At 43.9% G+C, this 17792-nt stretch overlaps 2 protein-coding genes across 3 annotated transcripts; both read left to right on the top strand.

The window, feature by feature from the left end:
- Positions 1–1276: 1276 nt before the first annotated feature.
- Positions 1277–17261, top strand: LOC129343238 (free fatty acid receptor 2-like). 2 transcript variants are annotated; one of them, XM_054999344.1, is made up of 2 exons: positions 1277–1346; positions 15301–17261. In XM_054999344.1, exon 2 carries the CDS (start codon positions 15312–15314, stop codon positions 16326–16328), a length of 1017 nt encoding a protein of 338 aa, XP_054855319.1. In that variant the 5' UTR covers positions 1277–1346; positions 15301–15311; the 3' UTR covers positions 16329–17261. The 2 variants fall into 2 exon arrangements, with proteins under 2 accessions (XP_054855319.1, XP_054855318.1); XM_054999343.1 differs by lacking the exon at positions 1277–1346 and adding an exon at positions 11877–11953.
- LOC129343236 (free fatty acid receptor 2-like) lies at positions 6308–9946 on the top strand. The gene is made up of 2 exons (XM_054999341.1): positions 6308–6391; positions 7980–9946. The coding sequence occupies exons 1-2, from the start codon at positions 6360–6362 to the stop codon at positions 9082–9084; spliced, it is 1137 nt and encodes a 378-aa protein (XP_054855316.1). The 5' UTR covers positions 6308–6359; the 3' UTR covers positions 9085–9946.
- Positions 17262–17792: the final 531 nt, after the last annotated feature.

Here is a 17792-nt window from a genome sequence, read left to right as displayed (position 1 = left end):
AGCCAGCAATATTCCAAGAGATTATGTTAAAATTAGGGGATGCTGGCTGGCTACTCAGTCATTCAGTTTCCACTATTTGACTAAGTGTCTCATTCTCGTCATGGAACACGCTACCATTTCTCCAAACTTTGCACTCCATTTCCCTATGAGGACATCTGGACTCTCTGATCACTGACTCCGCCTCCACAGGACACTTGAGTTCTTGCTGGCACAATATCCTGAACTGCCTGTGGAGGTGTTGAAATATCAGAGGGGGGAAGATCACGGTTAATATCAATTTCCATCACTATCTCGTTATTGACAGGGGCCATGGTCTGCTGGCTGCTTACTCTAAGCTTAGCCAGCTTGTCCCTCCATCCCCCCAGTCTATCAATCAATCCACGCTGTTGATGGTCCAGTAACTCAGTGAACATTTTCTGAACCTCCTCATCAACAAGGTCTTCTTCTTGTGTCGACTCTGGGAGGATGATGTTTGAGTTAATCTTATTGACGAGAAAGGCTTCTTTGACTATTTCCTTGGGATGTCCCTTCCTTGGGGATGTCTTTTGAAATTGGTGCTGCGAGTCTAAAGTGCTTTTCCTCGACAAGAGAGGCTCCATGATACCATTACCGAAAACACAAGTTGGGAAAATGCCCTTTGCCCTAAGAGACCTTTCGTTCTTCAATAGAAGAGCCAGAAAATGCTGAGTACGGAAGGACAGAAGAACTCTGACTGTCCGGTTCACTCTAGGTAGCACTTCCACATCCATTAACTCACCTACCTCCGGCCTATCACCCATCAAGACTTTCAGATGATTCGTGGCCATTGCTCTGGTACTCCAGTCTGGTGTCCTGCCCCTATAGGGGTAGATGTACAAGCAGATCTTAGAGGCCCACAGAGTTAACTGTAAAGATTTTTTTTTTGTAACTATCAGGCTTTTGTCTAGCTTGACTACAAGCCAGGTCTGATTTCTGTGTGGAGCCATACTTTGGGAACATCTTCTTGAGTTCAGCCTGCTTAGTACACTCAGGGACATCCCTGTCGATCATAGTGCCCTTACTGTTAGTTTGGGATAGAGTTCTGACTTGTTCACTGAGGGCTTCCATCTTATTATGCAGCAGCTGTAGTATTTTGCAAACATGATTCACTGTTCTCGCAGTCAACTGCAGCAGATCAGAAAAATCCTTGTCTGCTTCCAGCAGATCCTCCTTCCCGGCACTACACTGCATCGCAAGGCTCCCCTCCTCTCTTCCACACTCTGCCTCCTCCCTGGACATTAAACCACCAGAAGGGGCAGAGCCCAGCTCTTCTGCTGACACGTCCTGACTCCCCAGCACCTCAAAGCAGTTAGAAGTGGAAATCTGAGGTAGGTAATAGTCATTGATTTTTAACTGTCTTGAGAGGGGTGGTGAGAGTTCTTCATCCTGTCTAATGTGCTTACAGGATTTCATCTTGATAAAAATAAATACCACAAACTAGTTAGCAATATGCTGGCAATAACCCAACAGTATGCTGTATTAGTTTAGAAACTCCCCATTCAAGAAGTTCTCTCACAGCCGTAAGCCAGATAATTTACTAAAACACACCAGTCCACGCTGATATCTTTGGCGTCTTTCCTGGGAGCCGCACTCCCTCCAAGAATTCCTTACAGCTGTAACTGTGGCTGTTGTTGAATAGCTTTCAGTAATCTTTCTGCAGCCCAAATCCACTCAAGTGATGACTAAAATAACACATGTAACATCCAGCCCAATTGCAGTAACCCGTGCTGCAGAAAGTCCTCCCAATTGTCTCTTGTCTTATCTTATCTTAAGAGTCGCGGGGTCTTCACTAAACAAACAAGCTATAAATTTAACGCAGCCAAAATATCCAAGCACCTCCTTGAAGTATGAGGGAAATAAAAACAATCGAAAAAAAGGGGGGGAAAGGCTTAAAAGGTTTAAAACTACTTGGCGTCTTTAGAGCAGTAAATTCAGTCGGCTGCAGCAGTGCGTGGGCAAGGGCCAGTCCTACCTATTTTGAAAATAAGTGGTGGAGCCAGAGCTGCACTGGCTTTTAGGGCTTGTAGTACAGTCTAAACTGAGTTGCATCCATGTAAGCCCACTGAGCTCTATTGCTGAATCTTAGAGTAGCTAATTTGATTGTAGGGTTACGCATGGCCAGAGAGTGGGGGTAAGCCTCCCACATGAAATGTACGCTGCTGGGATTTGCAACTTGGGAAGGAGACGGCACTTTCCTGGGCCTGTCTTTGGGCCAGGGACTGCTACTTGCTGGCTACAGTGCTTGCAGAAGTTCAACAAACTGAGGAGGTTCCAACAAACCCAAAGGTTGGTGCATTAAAGGAGTCAGTTAATTGCATCTGATGATAGAGTTGTGTTGCTAAACTTTGCACCCCCGGAAGACATCTTCTCCTCTGCCACAAGTGCTTGCCTTCAGCCCATGACAAAGGCAGATTGTAGGAGCCAAGCTGCAGCCTGCCTCCAACAGAATGGCTAGTTTCATTGTTGATCTTTGGGTCTCTACACAAGACATCTTACATGGGGATGCTCAAGTGTAGGGAGATGCAATGTTAGCCAGGAAGCATAGTTTCAAAAGACAGAGCCAGGGGAGATTGCTCCTCAGAGGGTTTGTTAATTTCATCTTCGAGTCCTCAAGGGGGGGGGTGAAATTGACAGAGCTTTCAGGGATGCAAAGATGAAATTAACAAACTCTCTGAGAAGCAATCTCTGCCAGCTCTGTCTTGTTAAACTACGTTTACTGGCAAAAATTGCGTCTCCCTACGCTTTCACATCCCCGTGTAAGATTTCTCATGTATAGAGACTCTTTGGTAACTATTTGAGCTCTGGCCTTGGTCTGAGCCCTGTGGTAGCTGATGCCAGCCACCCAGGCCCTGAAGGCATGTGTGACCTCCTGTCCTTGCACCTTTTTGTATTCCATTTCCTCTGCATTCTCCAATTCACCTTCTCCACCTTTTCTCACTGTTTGTCAAGCTGCCTTGGGAATAGCTGTACTTTTAATCCCACTTCAATTAGGCAAACGATGGAAGAATGCTTGTAACAGGCTCTGACCTGGTATGAGCACATTGCAAGGAAATGGCTTGGTGGGGATCCATTGTTCCTTGCAAGGGTAGCACTTAGTGGCCTTTGGTGGTTGCTACGTAGTGTCTTAATGGCAGGTGGAGCTGAGAAGTAGCCTTCTTCCTGTTTCACCTTCCCAACCAGGCAGTTTGTCCGACATGATGTTCTGTTGAGAGCTAAGGCTTTCTGTGGCGAAAGGATAGAGAAATAGCCCTTGTTAAAACCACAGCTTTGGAGAGCTTTTTGCTTCCTGCCCTCTCTTGGATTGGTGCTGTGAGCAGCTGTTGGGAGCTTCTGGAGGAGGAAGGCGCCCCCTGCAGGAGCAGAAGCAGAATGCAATCAAATAACATTTTCGAGGTGTCTGTTCTTCCATGTGAACTGAGAGCCAAGCTACAAGTGACGCCTGACACAGGTTGGACACTTGTCAGCTTTCCTCAAGTTTTGATGGGAAATGTAGGCATCCTGGTCTTGCAGCTGTAATGGAGAGCCAAGCTGTAAAACCAGGATGCCTACATTTCCCATCAAAACTTGAGGGAAGCTGACAAGTGTCCAACCTGTGCAAGGCATCACTTGTAGTTTGGCTCTGAGAACATTTTAATGCAGGAATACATGGCATCGCAAGTGCAGGGAACAAGGTAGACGAAACACACTTCCTTGTGAAAAAATAACAGGAAATTGGAGGAGCACTGGATAAAGTTCTCAAGAGGGGACCGATCAGAAAATGACAAATGCAGGGCTGGAACAAGCACAAAAAGAAATTGGAAAGAGATAGCTTAAAATTATTAATGTAAGAGTTCTTGCCTAGCTAGGAAAACTCATGCTAATATCCATGCATATTAACTCTATCCCATGTTTGGGTCTCAACAGGTAGGAGAACCCTGTGGGTGCTCTATTCACGTTTGGTGAAGTCAGAGACACAAGCCCTTTTTTACACTGGAGCAAAATCTTGGTTGTCCTTAAGGTACCATGAAATAAATTCTTGTTTTAACTGGTTAATGGTGATTAATGCTTAGAAGCAATAGTGCCACTCATCCTTTGGTGTGTACTCAGCCTTTCTAAAAGATCTGGGTTCCATGGAAGTTGAACATATTGTACATCAAACAGATGATCTCATCGTTCTAACTCTGCTGGAATCAAGTCCAACTTTCCAGGCCAGTATGTCACAAATTTCATTGTGAAGATATTCAACAGTCAAACTTACCATGTTGTAAAGTATTGGTCTGATATGAGCTGATCATTCCACTTGTTCAGACTGTGACCAAAGACCAAAAATGCATGCCAAACAGGTTTGTGTTGGGTTTTTGCAAGCCCTTGAATCAGCAAAGACACCACCAGTTCAGGGAGATCGACTGATTACTGTTACTAAGGTCTGCTTAGATAGGCGCCAAAGGGTAGGGTTATTTTAAAACATAGTGTTCAATTCTGTTTGAGCATACATGAGATTGGTGTGCACATACTTCCCTCCACAAGTCACTATTTCTATGCTTTTTTTCCCCTGCAGCGCCATCAGAGAACTTTCTTTTTGAATCAATAATTGTTATTTCAAAATTGTGCACTAATGTAATAATGATCTGTTGCTACGATCTACTGGTTCCTTTGAATCACACTAGCTTTCATTTTAAAATATATGATCATATTAGGGAAATATATATCAAACCTATACTTGATGGCCTTCCAGGGAAAGAGAGAAAAAACTATATTACAATCATGTTAGCAGACAGGAATAGGGAAACGACACTCCAAGTGGCAAAATATGGTTGGATGGTCATTAATAGGAGGAAATCCTGGCTTAGTGTGCAGAATCCTAGATAAGTATTGTTATAATTTGATAATATAAGGTAATTTGAATTTTAGGTATTTATATTATGTAAATTATAGTAAGCTACAATTTTAATGATTGCCTGGATATTTTAAGTTTATATTGTTGCCAAATAATTATGCTTTTAGGATGGATCAATTTTATAAGTAAATTTCTAAACGTGGTAATTTGTTGAAATATGTACCTTTTAAATGTTTATTTTAAAATGGCGTGTGTCTCGCAGATGTGCAATCATGTGATTTTAAATTGATTCCAAGAATGTGATGGCCTCTGGCTAATGAACTTTGTTGTTGTAACAAGACTAGAAACTTGGCATTTTCTTTAAATGAAGGATGGAAATTCAGAGCAACTAGTCAATCAAGGCAGCAAGTGGTTATTATGGTAGAGTTTTGTGCACTTTTGCATGAGCAATCACTAATTTTTAAATATACCATTGAAAAGCCCTCCTGTAGTAGCAGGGGTGGTGGGGGAGGGGTGGTGAATGGAAGCTTTGAAGATCTGATGGAAGGATGTTTAAACAATTCCTGATGAGCAGAGCAGTCACACAACAAGGAAGGGGGGGGAGGTAGAACTCAATCAGACTGTCTCAGAAAGTACATGCAAGGCATTGCACCATATATCTCTGTTAGGAAGCAATAGTGACGCAATCTGCCAAACTGTCACAAATGGGTTGACAAACAGCCAAACCAGCTCCCTGTTCATGGCTTCAAGTATCAAAGCAAAGAGGGTAACGAGGAACAAACTCACAACAGCAAATAAAAATACCCACATAAACTTACTAACACACGTTTTAGTGCAAAATGAACCTTATCAATGCAATACTTGAATAGATATTTATATGTTTATTACATAGACAGTAAAGGCAAGCAAAATCCTATAACTCTCAAAACACAGTTGGAGTAATCATTCATAAATATAGGTGATATATTTAAAGGACCCTGTATTCAAGTATATATAAAGTGCTACTGCTAAAGTACTGTTTAATGGTTTCTGTGTAAACTTAACAGATGAGTTGATTACAACCTCGATACAATCCTCCTGCGATAACTACAACCTGTTCGAGCCTGTCCCAAAAATTTCATTCGAGGGGATATATTCCAAGGAACTGAACAGAAGATAGCTGGCTATGTGAACCAACTGTGCAAGAGGACAGAAGGTCTAATAACTTTGCAGTGGGATAGAATTAGAAGTCAACAAAACATTTGGCTTTTTACACTGCAATCCAGACCGGTCTCTTGTCATGTGGAGAGCAAAAGTGGTTACCGCTGATCACGTTGCCCTACTTTGCTTTTCTATTTTGTTGCCCAATTCCACTGCTTCCTCCACACATCCAAATATGGCAGCACTTTTTTGTTGCACCACATAGACACGTCACTTTTTCTTTAGGAAGAGCACATGAATGTGCCTAACTACTTGCTTTTGGAAGACAAACGGAAGGCTGGCCACATACTCTGTCAAAGGCTGTGATTCTTTTCCTTCTCAAAGAATGTGCCTAAAGAATGTCACCCTGGAAAACAAGTAAGATTTAAAACTTCTACTAGACTTACAGTGCAATCCAAAGAAGAGTTACTCCAGTCTAATCAATGAGATTCACTGCTTAGGAGTGTACTGTTAATGTGCCTTTTTTAAAAAATTCAGACTGCATGACCAGCGCAACCTCAAATAGAACTACCTCCTTCTAAGTCTATTGATTTCAAAGGAGTTAGAAAAGTGTGACTCTACTTGGGCCTGCTCTGGGAGTCACACAGTAAAATGAAGCTAGTTCCAGGTGGGTTGTCTTGTTGGTCTGTAGTAAAAGAACCAGTTTCAGCTCCAGTAACACCTTAAAGACCAACTAGATTTCCAGAGTATGAGCTTTTGAAAGCCAGAGCTCCCTTTGTCAGAGAGCAAAATGAAGGGTCCCCATAGCATTTGTTAGTGGATCTTAATTGGAATTAACCAATCTTCATGATAGAAGGATAAGGGGCCCAAAAACATGAGCACAGAAGAAGTTTCTTTGCAGCCAGTAGACCCAAATGTATTTAATTTTTGAAACTGCATTATACCAAGCCACTCCAATGGTCCATTTGGCTCAGTGTTGTCTGTTCTGATTGACAGTATCTTTCTCATGTATCAGGCAGCCATGGTCTTTCCCAGGGCTTTTTTTCAGCGGGAATGCAGTGGAATGGACTTCCAGCACCTCTTAAAAATGGTCACATGGCCGGTGGCCTCATCCCCTGATTTCCAGACAGAGGGGAGTTTAGATTGCCCTCTGCACCTGGGCCACCGACCATGTGACCATTTTCACCGAGGGCAATTTAAACTTTAAAAAACTCCCCCCTTCTTCCAGCTGACCCAAAGTGACATCATTGTGAGGTCTTGAGTTCCACCACTGAGTTGCACCACCTCTTTTCCCAGAAAAAAAGCCCTGGTCTTTCCCACCACCTCCTCTTTTTCCCATGTCAGACCTTGGGGTCAATCTAGTTCACTCTTCTCTGACTAGCAGTGGCTCTCCACAGGCAGAAAAAGTCCTTTCCTTCCTATCTCCTTCAACTGAAGATGCCACTAATTTAGTCTGGGACTTTCTTCATGCAAGGCACGTGTTGCACTGCAGAGCCATAGCCCCTCTCTGTTTGTTTAAACCTATCAATCATAACAAGTACTTTCTGTACTGTGCAAAGCAGAACGAAATTTCGGCATACATTTGAAATATTTCACAATTCAGAATTTCGCACTTCAGAATTTCACATAGAATTTCAGATTTTCTTTTTTAGAAGTTGACTGGGAGGGACACTTTAAAGCAACTGATTTCTTGATGCTATGGTGAATGAGAAGGCAATGGTCCAAGGTGGAAAACTGTGTCTCTGAACCATATGGACGTGCACAGGAATTGGATATGGTTCATTTTGTCTATTTTGGGGGGGAAATGTAGGCGTCCTGGTCTTGCAGCTTGGCTCTCCGATTGCTGTCCAATGGACTTTTCAACTGTCATTTGTTCAACATTCCGCCAAGCTGCCTACATTTCCCATCAAAACTTGAGGGAAGCTGACAAGTGTCCAACTAGTGTCAGACATCACTTGTAGTTTGGCCCTCTGTTTCATATCTAATGATGCTTCCCTTCCTTTAGCGAAACCGTCAAGACCATCAACTATGATGTTATTCTTGCCATCTACATCATCACGTTCCTGATTGGCCTCCCTGCCAACCTCCTGTCCCTCTACACATTCCTACGGAAAGTCTGCAAGAAGCCAGCCCCCATAGACATCCTCTTGCTCAACCTGACTTTGTCCGACATCATGCTTCTGATCTTCCTGCCTCTCAAAATGTCAGAGGCTGCCGAAAAAAATGAGTGGCATTTCTATAAGGTCCTCTGCGGCATCACCAGCTGCACCTTCCACAGCAGTATCTACATCAGCACCCTTTTCCTCACTTCAATCAGCGTGGACCGTTACCTGGGTGTTGCGTTTCCCATCAAGTACAAATTGAAACGCAAGTTAGCCTATGCAGTGATGGCCAGCGTCTTCATCTGGTTGCTGGTCGGTTCCCACTGCAGTATGGTTTTTTATGTCAGGTCCATGGACGACAAAATGCCAGAGACTTCACAGCACGTTTCTGATCACGTGGTATGCTATAAGGAGTTCAATGAGCGACAGAGAAAGATCATTTACCCCTTCCGACTTGAACTCTGCCTTGTTCTCTTCTGCATCCCTTTCGTAATCACTTGTTTCTGCTACATCAAAGTCATCCGCATCCTGGCCTCCCTGCCCAACGTCCAGCCCCGCAAGAAGCAACGCTCCATGGGCCTGGCTGTGGTCACCTTGCTCAATTTTGCCATCTGCTTCTGCCCCTTTAACATCTCCCACATTTTTGGCTTCCTTAGTTGTAAGGACCCTGAATGGAGAGATTATACCTTTGCCCTCAGCTCCTTCAACACCTGCCTGGATCCTTTCATCTTCTTCTTCTCGTCCAACGCCATGCGACGAAACGTCACTGTTTGCTGGGCTGGCCTCTACCGCAGAGTCCGGCTCATTCTACCACAGTGCTCTTTGCCCTGCTGCAAACGTCTCAGAGACACTGATGAAGGAGCGGGGGCTGTCGGATTATCTTCCTCAAGTGGATTAGGAGGGCCTAGTGTAGGCACGGAGTCCTCCTCTTTTGGCCATGCTGCAAAGAGCTGTGAAGTCAGGGCACTGAACCCAGAGCAAGCAGCTGTGTATTCCAGCATGATCTAAGGACATGTGGCACATTAGACCAGGAAAGAACTTTTGTGAATATATGACAATTTCTAAATTTCTTCACCTCGTTTTTGGATTTGAAGTTGTGAATTCACACTTGTATGCTGAATACATTTTTTTAAAAAAATGTTAATGTTTGAATCTTGTGTGCATAATTTGTGTGGTCGATAACCCTTCCAACCTTGAGGGTGGTGCAGACTGTACCTACCTTAGCTTCAATGAAATGGCCTGAACTGAAGTAGCAATAAAACAGAGCCAGTGTGGCATAGTGGTTAGAGTGCTGGGTAGGGTTGCCAAGTCTGGGTTGGGAAATTCCTGGAGATTTAGGGGCAGTGCCTGGAGAGAACAGAGTTTGGGTAGGGGTGGGACCTCAACGGGGTATAAAACTGTTGCGTTCCCCTCCAAAACAGTCAATTTATACAGAGGATCTCATGTCTTGGATACCAGTTCTAATACTGGGAGATCTCCAAGCCCCACCTGAAGGTTGGCAAGTTGGCAACCCTTCCACTGGGCCTAGGATCTGGCTGAAATCCTCTCTCTGCTATGTAAACTGCCCTGAATTCCTGAAAATAAAGTCAGGATAAAAATATGACAGATATTGGAGAACAGCTCTCTCTCTGGAAATGTGATATTTTCCCATGGTCTTACCTTTGATAAATACTGTTGGATACAGGCATGGAAGCTACAAAAAGGATTGAATTAGGAAAAATGTGCTGGGTGGCTTTGCTTTTTTATGGAGTTAAGGGCAGTGGTAATTTTACATCTGATGAAGGGAGCTTTGACTCTCAAAAGTTTATGCACTGGAAATCTCGTTGGCCATTAAGGTGCTACAGGACTCGAATCTTGCTCTTCTATTGAAAACCAGCATGGCTACCTGCCTGAAACTCTCTGCTTAGGAGTGCACTGTTGGAATTGTTAATTCAAATGAAATAAAAACACTCTTGTTAAGTTACCTCTTGTCATTTTAAACAGGATTTTTGTTTCCAGGATAACATAAGATCATAAAATAATTGTAAAATGTTATGAGAAGGGAAAAGCTTTGGGTGTTAGTCTTGGAGATCAGATGGGTGGAGTTGGGAGAACTTATGAAAGGTACCTGCCACCCCTTGACTTTTTACCCAGTAATGTTGCATTCTAAAAAACATTCTTTAAATAGAAACCATTGTCATAAATCAATGAGGAAGGGGTTTCTTTCAGGGTTGCTTAGATATGGCAAAATCAGTGTACTTGAGGGGGCACAGAGCAACCAGCCCTGGCTACAGCCCTATGTAGCTCCAGGACTGGCATCAGCTCACGGTGAGGTGGGGCAGCTGCCAGGGCCTGTGGTTTCTGGTGAGACCCACTTAGGGATGCCAGTTCCCCCTACCCTCCCAGCAGGAGGAGGGACCTGGCATTTACCTTCACCACTTCCAGGAAGTGATGTCATCGTGCAGGTGCGAGAGCGCATGTGTGCTTCTCAGCAGGCCAGTTCGGGCCTCTTTCCTGCTTTCTGTCTCCTGGTTTCGTGTTCCCCTCAACACCAAATGGGTTTTTGAGGATAGTAAATAAAAGGGGCAGAGTAGGGTTGCCAGCCCCAAGTTGGGAAATTCCTACAAACTTGGGGGGTGAAACCTGGAGAAACCTGGAGAAAGTGGGATTTGGGGAAGGAAAGGACCTTGGCATGGCATAATTCCAAAGAATCCACCCCCCAAAATTAGCCATTTTCTCCAGGTGAACTGATCTCTCTGGCCTGGAGACCAGTTGTAATTCCAGGAGATCTCCAGCCACTACCTGGAGGCTGGCAACCCTAGGGCAGAGTGATACCCAAGCTCCCGCCACCCAATGCTCTTAGGAGGGTATTGGGAAACAGTGAAGAAAACATGAGGAAGATTGAGTTTCTTTTCCAATCCGACCCAGCCTCTGGCCAAACCCATCTCTTGGCTGCATGCTGGTCTGTTGCAGGTGCAGATAAGGGTGGGTGAACTCCAAGGGGCTGAGAGGAACATGATACACCTACCACCTTGCTGTAGAGCATGGTTTAGGTCCAATAGCACCTTAAAGACCAACTAGATTTCCAGGATATGAGCTTTCGCAAGTCAGAGCTCCCTTCATCAGATACAAAACTACTATTTCAGATTCTCGATAGCTCATACCCTGGAAATCTAGCTGGTCTTTAAGGTGCTACTGGACCTAATCTTATTCTTCTACTACAGATCACCATGGCTACTCCTCTGAAACCACCTAGCTGTAGAGGCTCTTTGAGCAAGATTCACCCAACCTTTTTGGAGCCCACCCCTATATTTCTGTATGAGTCACTTATTCTGGCACTGCCTCATAGCAGAAGGAAAGATCAGTGACTCATGCAGGGATGTGATGGGAATCCTTAATGTTGGAGTGAGTTCTTTTTGCTGTTCAGGAGCTTTCCATTTCAGAGTGTATAATTCTTATGTTACAGTCTGCATTTCTCAAGACACAATAGTGTGCACAGCCAAACATTTCAGCTCGAACTGGTCTAAGGGGGCTGGAGATATAATTGGTGGAGGGCGTGATACGGTTAGAAGTTTGCAAAACATTTCGGCCTTTACAGTGCAACCAAAGCTGATTTCCTTCCATTCTGGGAGGCAAACTGGTTGCCACTGATAACACTGTCCTAGTTCACTTTTCTGTTTTTTTTAGGAAGGGGTTGGTTGCCTAACAACCTTACTTCCTCCACATAAGACTGCTGCTTTTATTGCACAAGGTCAATATTTTAAAAAGTGCATATGAAAGTATGTGACCGATTGCTTTTTGGAAGACAGAAGGCAGGCAGGCCACATCATCTGTCGAAGGCTGTGATTCTTCCCCTCCCTGAAAACGCAAGCAGGCAGCCTGTCTCTCTAGATCTCAAGTAAGATTTGAAACTGCTACTAGATTCAATATGTCTATTTTAGATTTCCTCCTTTGGATTTCACAGTGAAAACCTAAGCGGAGTTACTTCCTTCTACATCCACGGACTTAAAACTGTGTATCTCTGCTTAGGACTACACTATTTAATTACACAGTAAAACGAAGGAGCCCCCGTGAGGTTCATTCACAGAACTGAATTGAAACTAGCCACTATTTGTGTTAGATGGGTAAGAGATCGAAAAATACATGCACAGAGGAAGTGTCTTGTTTTTTACCAGATAGATCAAAACATTTAATATTTGAAGATGCCTTATACCAAGAAAAGTGAGTCCCCAAATCTCAAGGACGTGCAAAAGAATTGTATTTAAGACTGGGCTTGTTTTATTTTGTTGAGATCTTTTAATATCTCTATTCTTGAGTTTGGCAGCATAATATTTTTTTAGTTATTCTATATATTTTATTTTATTTTTTGAAGAGCCCCATGACACAGAGTGGTAAACTGCTGTACTGCTGCCCAAGCTCTGCTCATGACCTGAAGTTGATCCTGGCAGATGCCAGGTTCAGGTAGCCAGCTCAAAATTGACTCATCCTTCCATCCTTCCAAGGTTGGTTAAATGAGTATCCAGTTTCCTAGGGGTAAAGTGGAGATGACTGGGGAAGGCAATGGCAACCCCCGCCCCCCCCCCCCGTAACAAAAAAAAGTATGCAAAAAAGTCGTGATGTGACGTCCCCCCCATGGGTCAGTAATGACTTGGTGCTTGCACAGGGGACTACTTTTACCTTTTAGTATATTTTATTAAAAGAGAAGAATAAAAATAAAAGATAAAAATAGAAATAAACAGTAAACAATACCTAAAGTAGCCAAGATAGACTATATAACAAAGTACTTAAACTACATAATACTTCTACTCTCCCTCCCTCATTACTTTACATTGAACATTTTGTATTAAGTATTTTATAATCACCATTATGTGATAAGTATTCTTAGTTCTGGCAGCATCATTTAACAGTGCAATCCTATGGAGAGTTACTCCAGTCTAAGCCCATTGACTTCAATGGGCTTAGACTGGAGTAACTCTCCATAGGATTGCACTGTTAGTGTCAGAGCAAAGCTACAAGTTACTTTCTTCACGTGGAGAACACTAAATTTTTTTCGCACGGTTAGCTGGGAAGTGAAGTCCGAGTGGTCCTTCCCCTCTCTGTTAGAATTGCTGCCTGAAGAGCCACAAGAGGGCTTTGTTTGGGGGTGGGGAGCTGCTACTTTCTCCCAGGGCATCCTGCAGGCTGCCTGCTCCCAGAGAGCTGCTCTGGAAGTGGCAGCATTGGTGAAGCTTCAGCCACAGCGACAGCGGAAGAATCTGCTGCAGATTCTTCCACTGTCGCTGTGGCTGAAGCTTCACCGATGCGGCCGCTTTCTCCAGAGCAGCTCTCCAGGAGCAGGCAGCCTGCAGGATGCCCTGGGAGAAAGTAGCAGCTCCCCACCCCCAAACAAAGCCCTCTTGTGGCTCTTCAGGCAGCGATTCTAACAGAGAGGGGAAGGACCACTCGGACTTCACTTCCCAGCTAACCGTGCGAAAAAAATTTAGTGTTCTCCACGTGAAGAAAGTCACTTGTTGTAGTTACACTCGCATTTACACCAGTGTCAGTGGGAAGCACATTCTCAGCTGCACCTTCTGTCACTCCCCATCCTCTTATCTCATGTCATCCTGCACTTGGTTTTAGGTTTGGCTATCGGGTCTCACACCCATGAGTGGACTTAATACTCTCTGGACTGGATCTTGTTTCAAACCCGCCTTTCTTTGGAACATCTCCCTCACTCTCCTTTCTCTTGTGTGTATAAATCAGCCTCATAGGTATGCCAGCTGATGCATCTGATGAAGTGAGCTCTGAAACACAAAAGCGCCTGCTGAAATAATTTTTGTTGGACTTTTTGCTGGGTTCTTGTTTTATTCTGCTGCTACAGTTTGAAACGGCTACACATCTGGAATTATCCCTATTAGCACTAAGTATCACTAGGTAAGCCGTATGTCAATCCTCTGTGTTCCTGGCAATATTGAGGCAGCCTTTAAGTTTTCATCCTGAAAAACAGGTTGCCTATCCCAACCAGTCATAGAACCAAAGAACTGGAAGGGGTCTTACAAACTATCTAATCCAATCCCCTGCTCAGCGCAGGAATAGCCTAACAAGTATTCATCCAGCCGCTCCCTGAAGACTGCCAATAAGGAGGAACCGACCGTATCCTTAGGCAGCCAATTCCACTGTTGAATAACTCTTAATATGAAGAAGTTTTTCCTAATGTCCAGCTGCAACCTTCCCTCCTGTAGTTTAAACCCATTGTTTCAAGTCCTATCCTCTGTTGCCAACAGGAACAGTCTCCTTTCCTCCTCTAAGTGACAGCCTTTTAAATATTTAAGGAGAGAAATCATGTCTCCCTTCAACCTCCTCTTCTCCAAACAGAAGATTCCCAGGTTCTCAGTCTTTCATCGTAGGGCTTGGTCTTCAGGCTCCCCATTATCCTGGTTGCTCTCCTCTACACTTGTTCCATTTTGTCCAGATCCTTTTTGAAGTGAGGCCTCCAGAACTGCACACAATACTCCAGGTGGGGCCTGACCAACACAGTACATTGTGGAACAATGACATCCTGTGATTTGGATGTTACACCTTTGCTGATACATCCCAAGACTGCATTAGCCTTTTTTGCTGCTGCATCACACTGACTGCTCATATTTAGCTCCCACCATCCATCTCAAGATCTTGTTCACACACACTGCTACCCAGAAGTATATCCCTCATCCAGTATACATGCTTTACATTTTTGTTACCCAGTTGGCGAATCCGGCACTTATCCGTGTTAAATGGCATCTTATTCAAATCTGCCCACTTTTCCAGTGTGTTCAGATCTATCTCTATCTTGAAGGGTGTTTTTGCTACTCCTCCCAATATTTTCTTGCAACAGACGGCCATAGAAGAATATGAGGTTTGTCCTAGGTTGCATTCTCTGTTCATAGGGGTCAACGGTAAGAGTCAGAAAACGGAGGAGGTATCTCACAGGCATGAGGAGGTGACAATTCATCCTGAATTTGTTGCGACATGTTGAAGTTCTGTGACAGATGAAAAGGTTCCTGAAGTTAGAGGCGTTGAAGTTTTTCAGTGTACGAGATGTCTTACTGAGGAACCTTTTTTGTTTTTCCTATGTAACCGAATCAAAACATATCAGGAGACAGAACAATCATTACTGGCTGGGAAAAGCCTGCAGGTGTTAAGTCCTCCCTTGGGTTTTCCACTGAAAGTTAGGAAACATGACGTCTGATTTAGTTTTGTATCTAACGATCGCTCCTTCCTTTACAGAAGCTGAGAGGATGGCCAACCGTGCTGTTATTCTTGCCGTCTACATCATCACCTTCCTGATTGGCCTCCCAGCCAACCTCCTGTCCCTCTACACATTCCTGATGAAAGGGCGCAAGGAGCCAGTCCCCATAGACACCCTCTTGCTCAACTTGGCTTTGTCTGACTTCATATTTCTGGTCTTCCTGCCCTTCAAAATGTCAGAGGCTGCCCAAACGATTGATTGGCCCTTCCCCGAGGTCTTCTGCGACATCAGCACCTGCATCTTCCTCAGCAGCATCTACGCCAGTGTCCTTTTTCTCACAGCAATCAGCGTGAACCGCTTCCTGAGTGTTGCATTTCCCATCAAGTACAAGATGAAGCGCAAGCCAGCCTATGCAGTGGTGGCCAGCGTCTTCATCTGGTTGCTGGTCTTTTCTCACTGCAGCACCATCTTTGTCATCAGGTCCATGAACACTAATACGAATGAGACATTTCAGCTTCCTTCTAATCGTGTGGTGTGCTATAAGGAGTTCAATGAGAAGCAGAAAAAGATCGTCTACCCCTTCCAGCTGGAACTCTGTCTTGCCCTTTTCTGCCTCCCTTTCATCATTGCCGTTTTCTGTTACATCAAAGTGTTCCGCATCTTGGCCTCCCTGTCCAATGTCCAAGCCCGGAGGAAGCAACACTGCATGGGGCTGGCCCTGGTTACTTTTCTGATCTTTGCCATTTGCTATGGCCCCTTTAATGTCTCCCACATTTTTGGAGCCATAAACTATGCAGACGTTGAATGGAGAGATTATAGCCTTGCCCTCAGCTCCTTCAGTGTCTGCCTGGATCCTTTTGTCTTCTTTTTCTCTTCCAACCCTATACGGAAAAACGCTGGCATCTGGTACCGCAGACTCCAGCGCATTATACTGCAGTGTTCTGTGCCCTGCAACAAGGATTACAAAGAAGGAGCTGTCAGTTTATCTCCTTCAAATGGATTGGCAGAGACTGGTGTGGCCACTGAATCCTCCTTTGGCCATGCAGCGAAGGAGAGAGAACAGTAAAAACCTCACTGCTCTTTCTTCTACTCTGCACACTATTTCTAAACAGGGCTTCTGTAAATTCACCCCTTACCTTTGTGGCAGGAGGGAGGATCTACCATAGTGATCTCTTTGCACATGTGCAAAAAGCACACATGCTCTCAGCAGGCCCAATGACATCACTTCTGAAAGTGAAGTTATCACTCCCGGTGGTGGGCATGCTCCTGCACTTCAGTTTGGGCCCCTGTGAAGCGCAGGAGTGTGCCGACAACCGGGACTGATGATGTCACTTCCTCAAGTGATGAAGGAAGTGACATTGTTGCACCTGGCAGGAGTGCACCTGCTGCACACTAGCCTAGGAGATTTTTTGCCTCCTGGGCCCCTTCTCTGGGCCTTTTCTCCCTGCCAGCCAAGTGAGTGGTGGTGAGAGCCAGAGGCTGGGAGTGGGGGTCCTATTACCCACATTTTGGATTTGGAGTTGTGAACTCAAAATGATGTGTTGAATATGACATTTCTATATTAACATTTGAATCTTGTATACATCTCTTGATTAGTTTGTTTTTACAGGCATAGAATATAAGGGCCAAGCTACACATGACGAATGACACTTGAACAGCAAGTGGATTGAGTGGAGGGCAAGTGAACAGGGAGAAATACACTTGCTGTTCAAGTGTCATTCGTCATGTGTAGCTTGGCCCTAAGATTACAGAGGCCCCATGCTTCCTGCAGAGGATCTGTCTCACATTGATGGTTTTCCAGGGAACTTCCTTCAAGTTGCAGACAGGTCTGGAATGTGTTTAGGGTCCTATGGAGTACTCAACAAACAAATCATGAAAACTTACTATGAAACAACTTAGCTACAATTAATAACCATTCAACAAGATAATTGTATCAGAACAATGGATATCACTGGTTTGTATTTCATTAATGTTTAGAATAAAGTTCCCTACAACTTCATTACAGTCACTATTTTTTCATTATAGGTGTTTTTTTTTCAAATTAAAGAGGGGTACAGAAAAAAGAGGGGGGGATAACGGGGTCAAAGGAACAGTAAGGTTTTGCACTACAAGAGTTATTAAAATACAGAGTAAACAAAACATATCTTAATCAGTGTTTATCAATGTTAAAGAATATATCTACTATTCCAGCTACTGTGTGTTTTCACATTTACCTTCACAAACTAAATACGTTCTTTTCCCTACTCAATACGTTCTTTTCCCTATTCAATTTTGGATCAACAAAAGGTCGAGCAGTCTCCATCTTAATATGGGCTAATGCTTCTATACAGATCATTTCTATTTATCTTAACTTTATGCCAAGTTTCCGTATCATGCAATCTGCCTCATCATTGACCGCATTACATTCACAATGTGTATTACAACATTATTTCATACTCATAAAGCACTAGTGCTTATTTGCATATATTCACCATTTCATAAATACATTATACAAGAAATAATCACACAAGTATTGCACTAGACCCTTTTT

Source organism: Eublepharis macularius, chromosome 15, assembly GCF_028583425.1.
Source record: "Eublepharis macularius isolate TG4126 chromosome 15, MPM_Emac_v1.0, whole genome shotgun sequence".
Taxonomy (NCBI): domain Eukaryota; kingdom Metazoa; phylum Chordata; class Lepidosauria; order Squamata; family Eublepharidae; genus Eublepharis; species Eublepharis macularius.
Note: the sequence above shows the minus strand (reverse complement) of the source record. Positions and strands in the feature narration are given on the sequence as shown.

Bases quoted from the DNA above. Each gene is read 5' to 3' on its own strand.
- LOC129343236 (XM_054999341.1), top strand. From the start codon at position 6,360: ATGTGCCTAAAGAATGTCACCCTGGAAAACAA. The intron at 6,392-7,979 runs GTAAGATTTAAA...CCCTTCCTTTAG, and splicing joins AATGTCACCCTGGAAAACAA to CGAAACCGTCAAGACCATCA.
- LOC129343238 (XM_054999344.1), top strand. From the start codon at position 15,312: ATGGCCAACCGTGCTGTTATTCTTGCCGTCTACATCATCACCTTCCTG.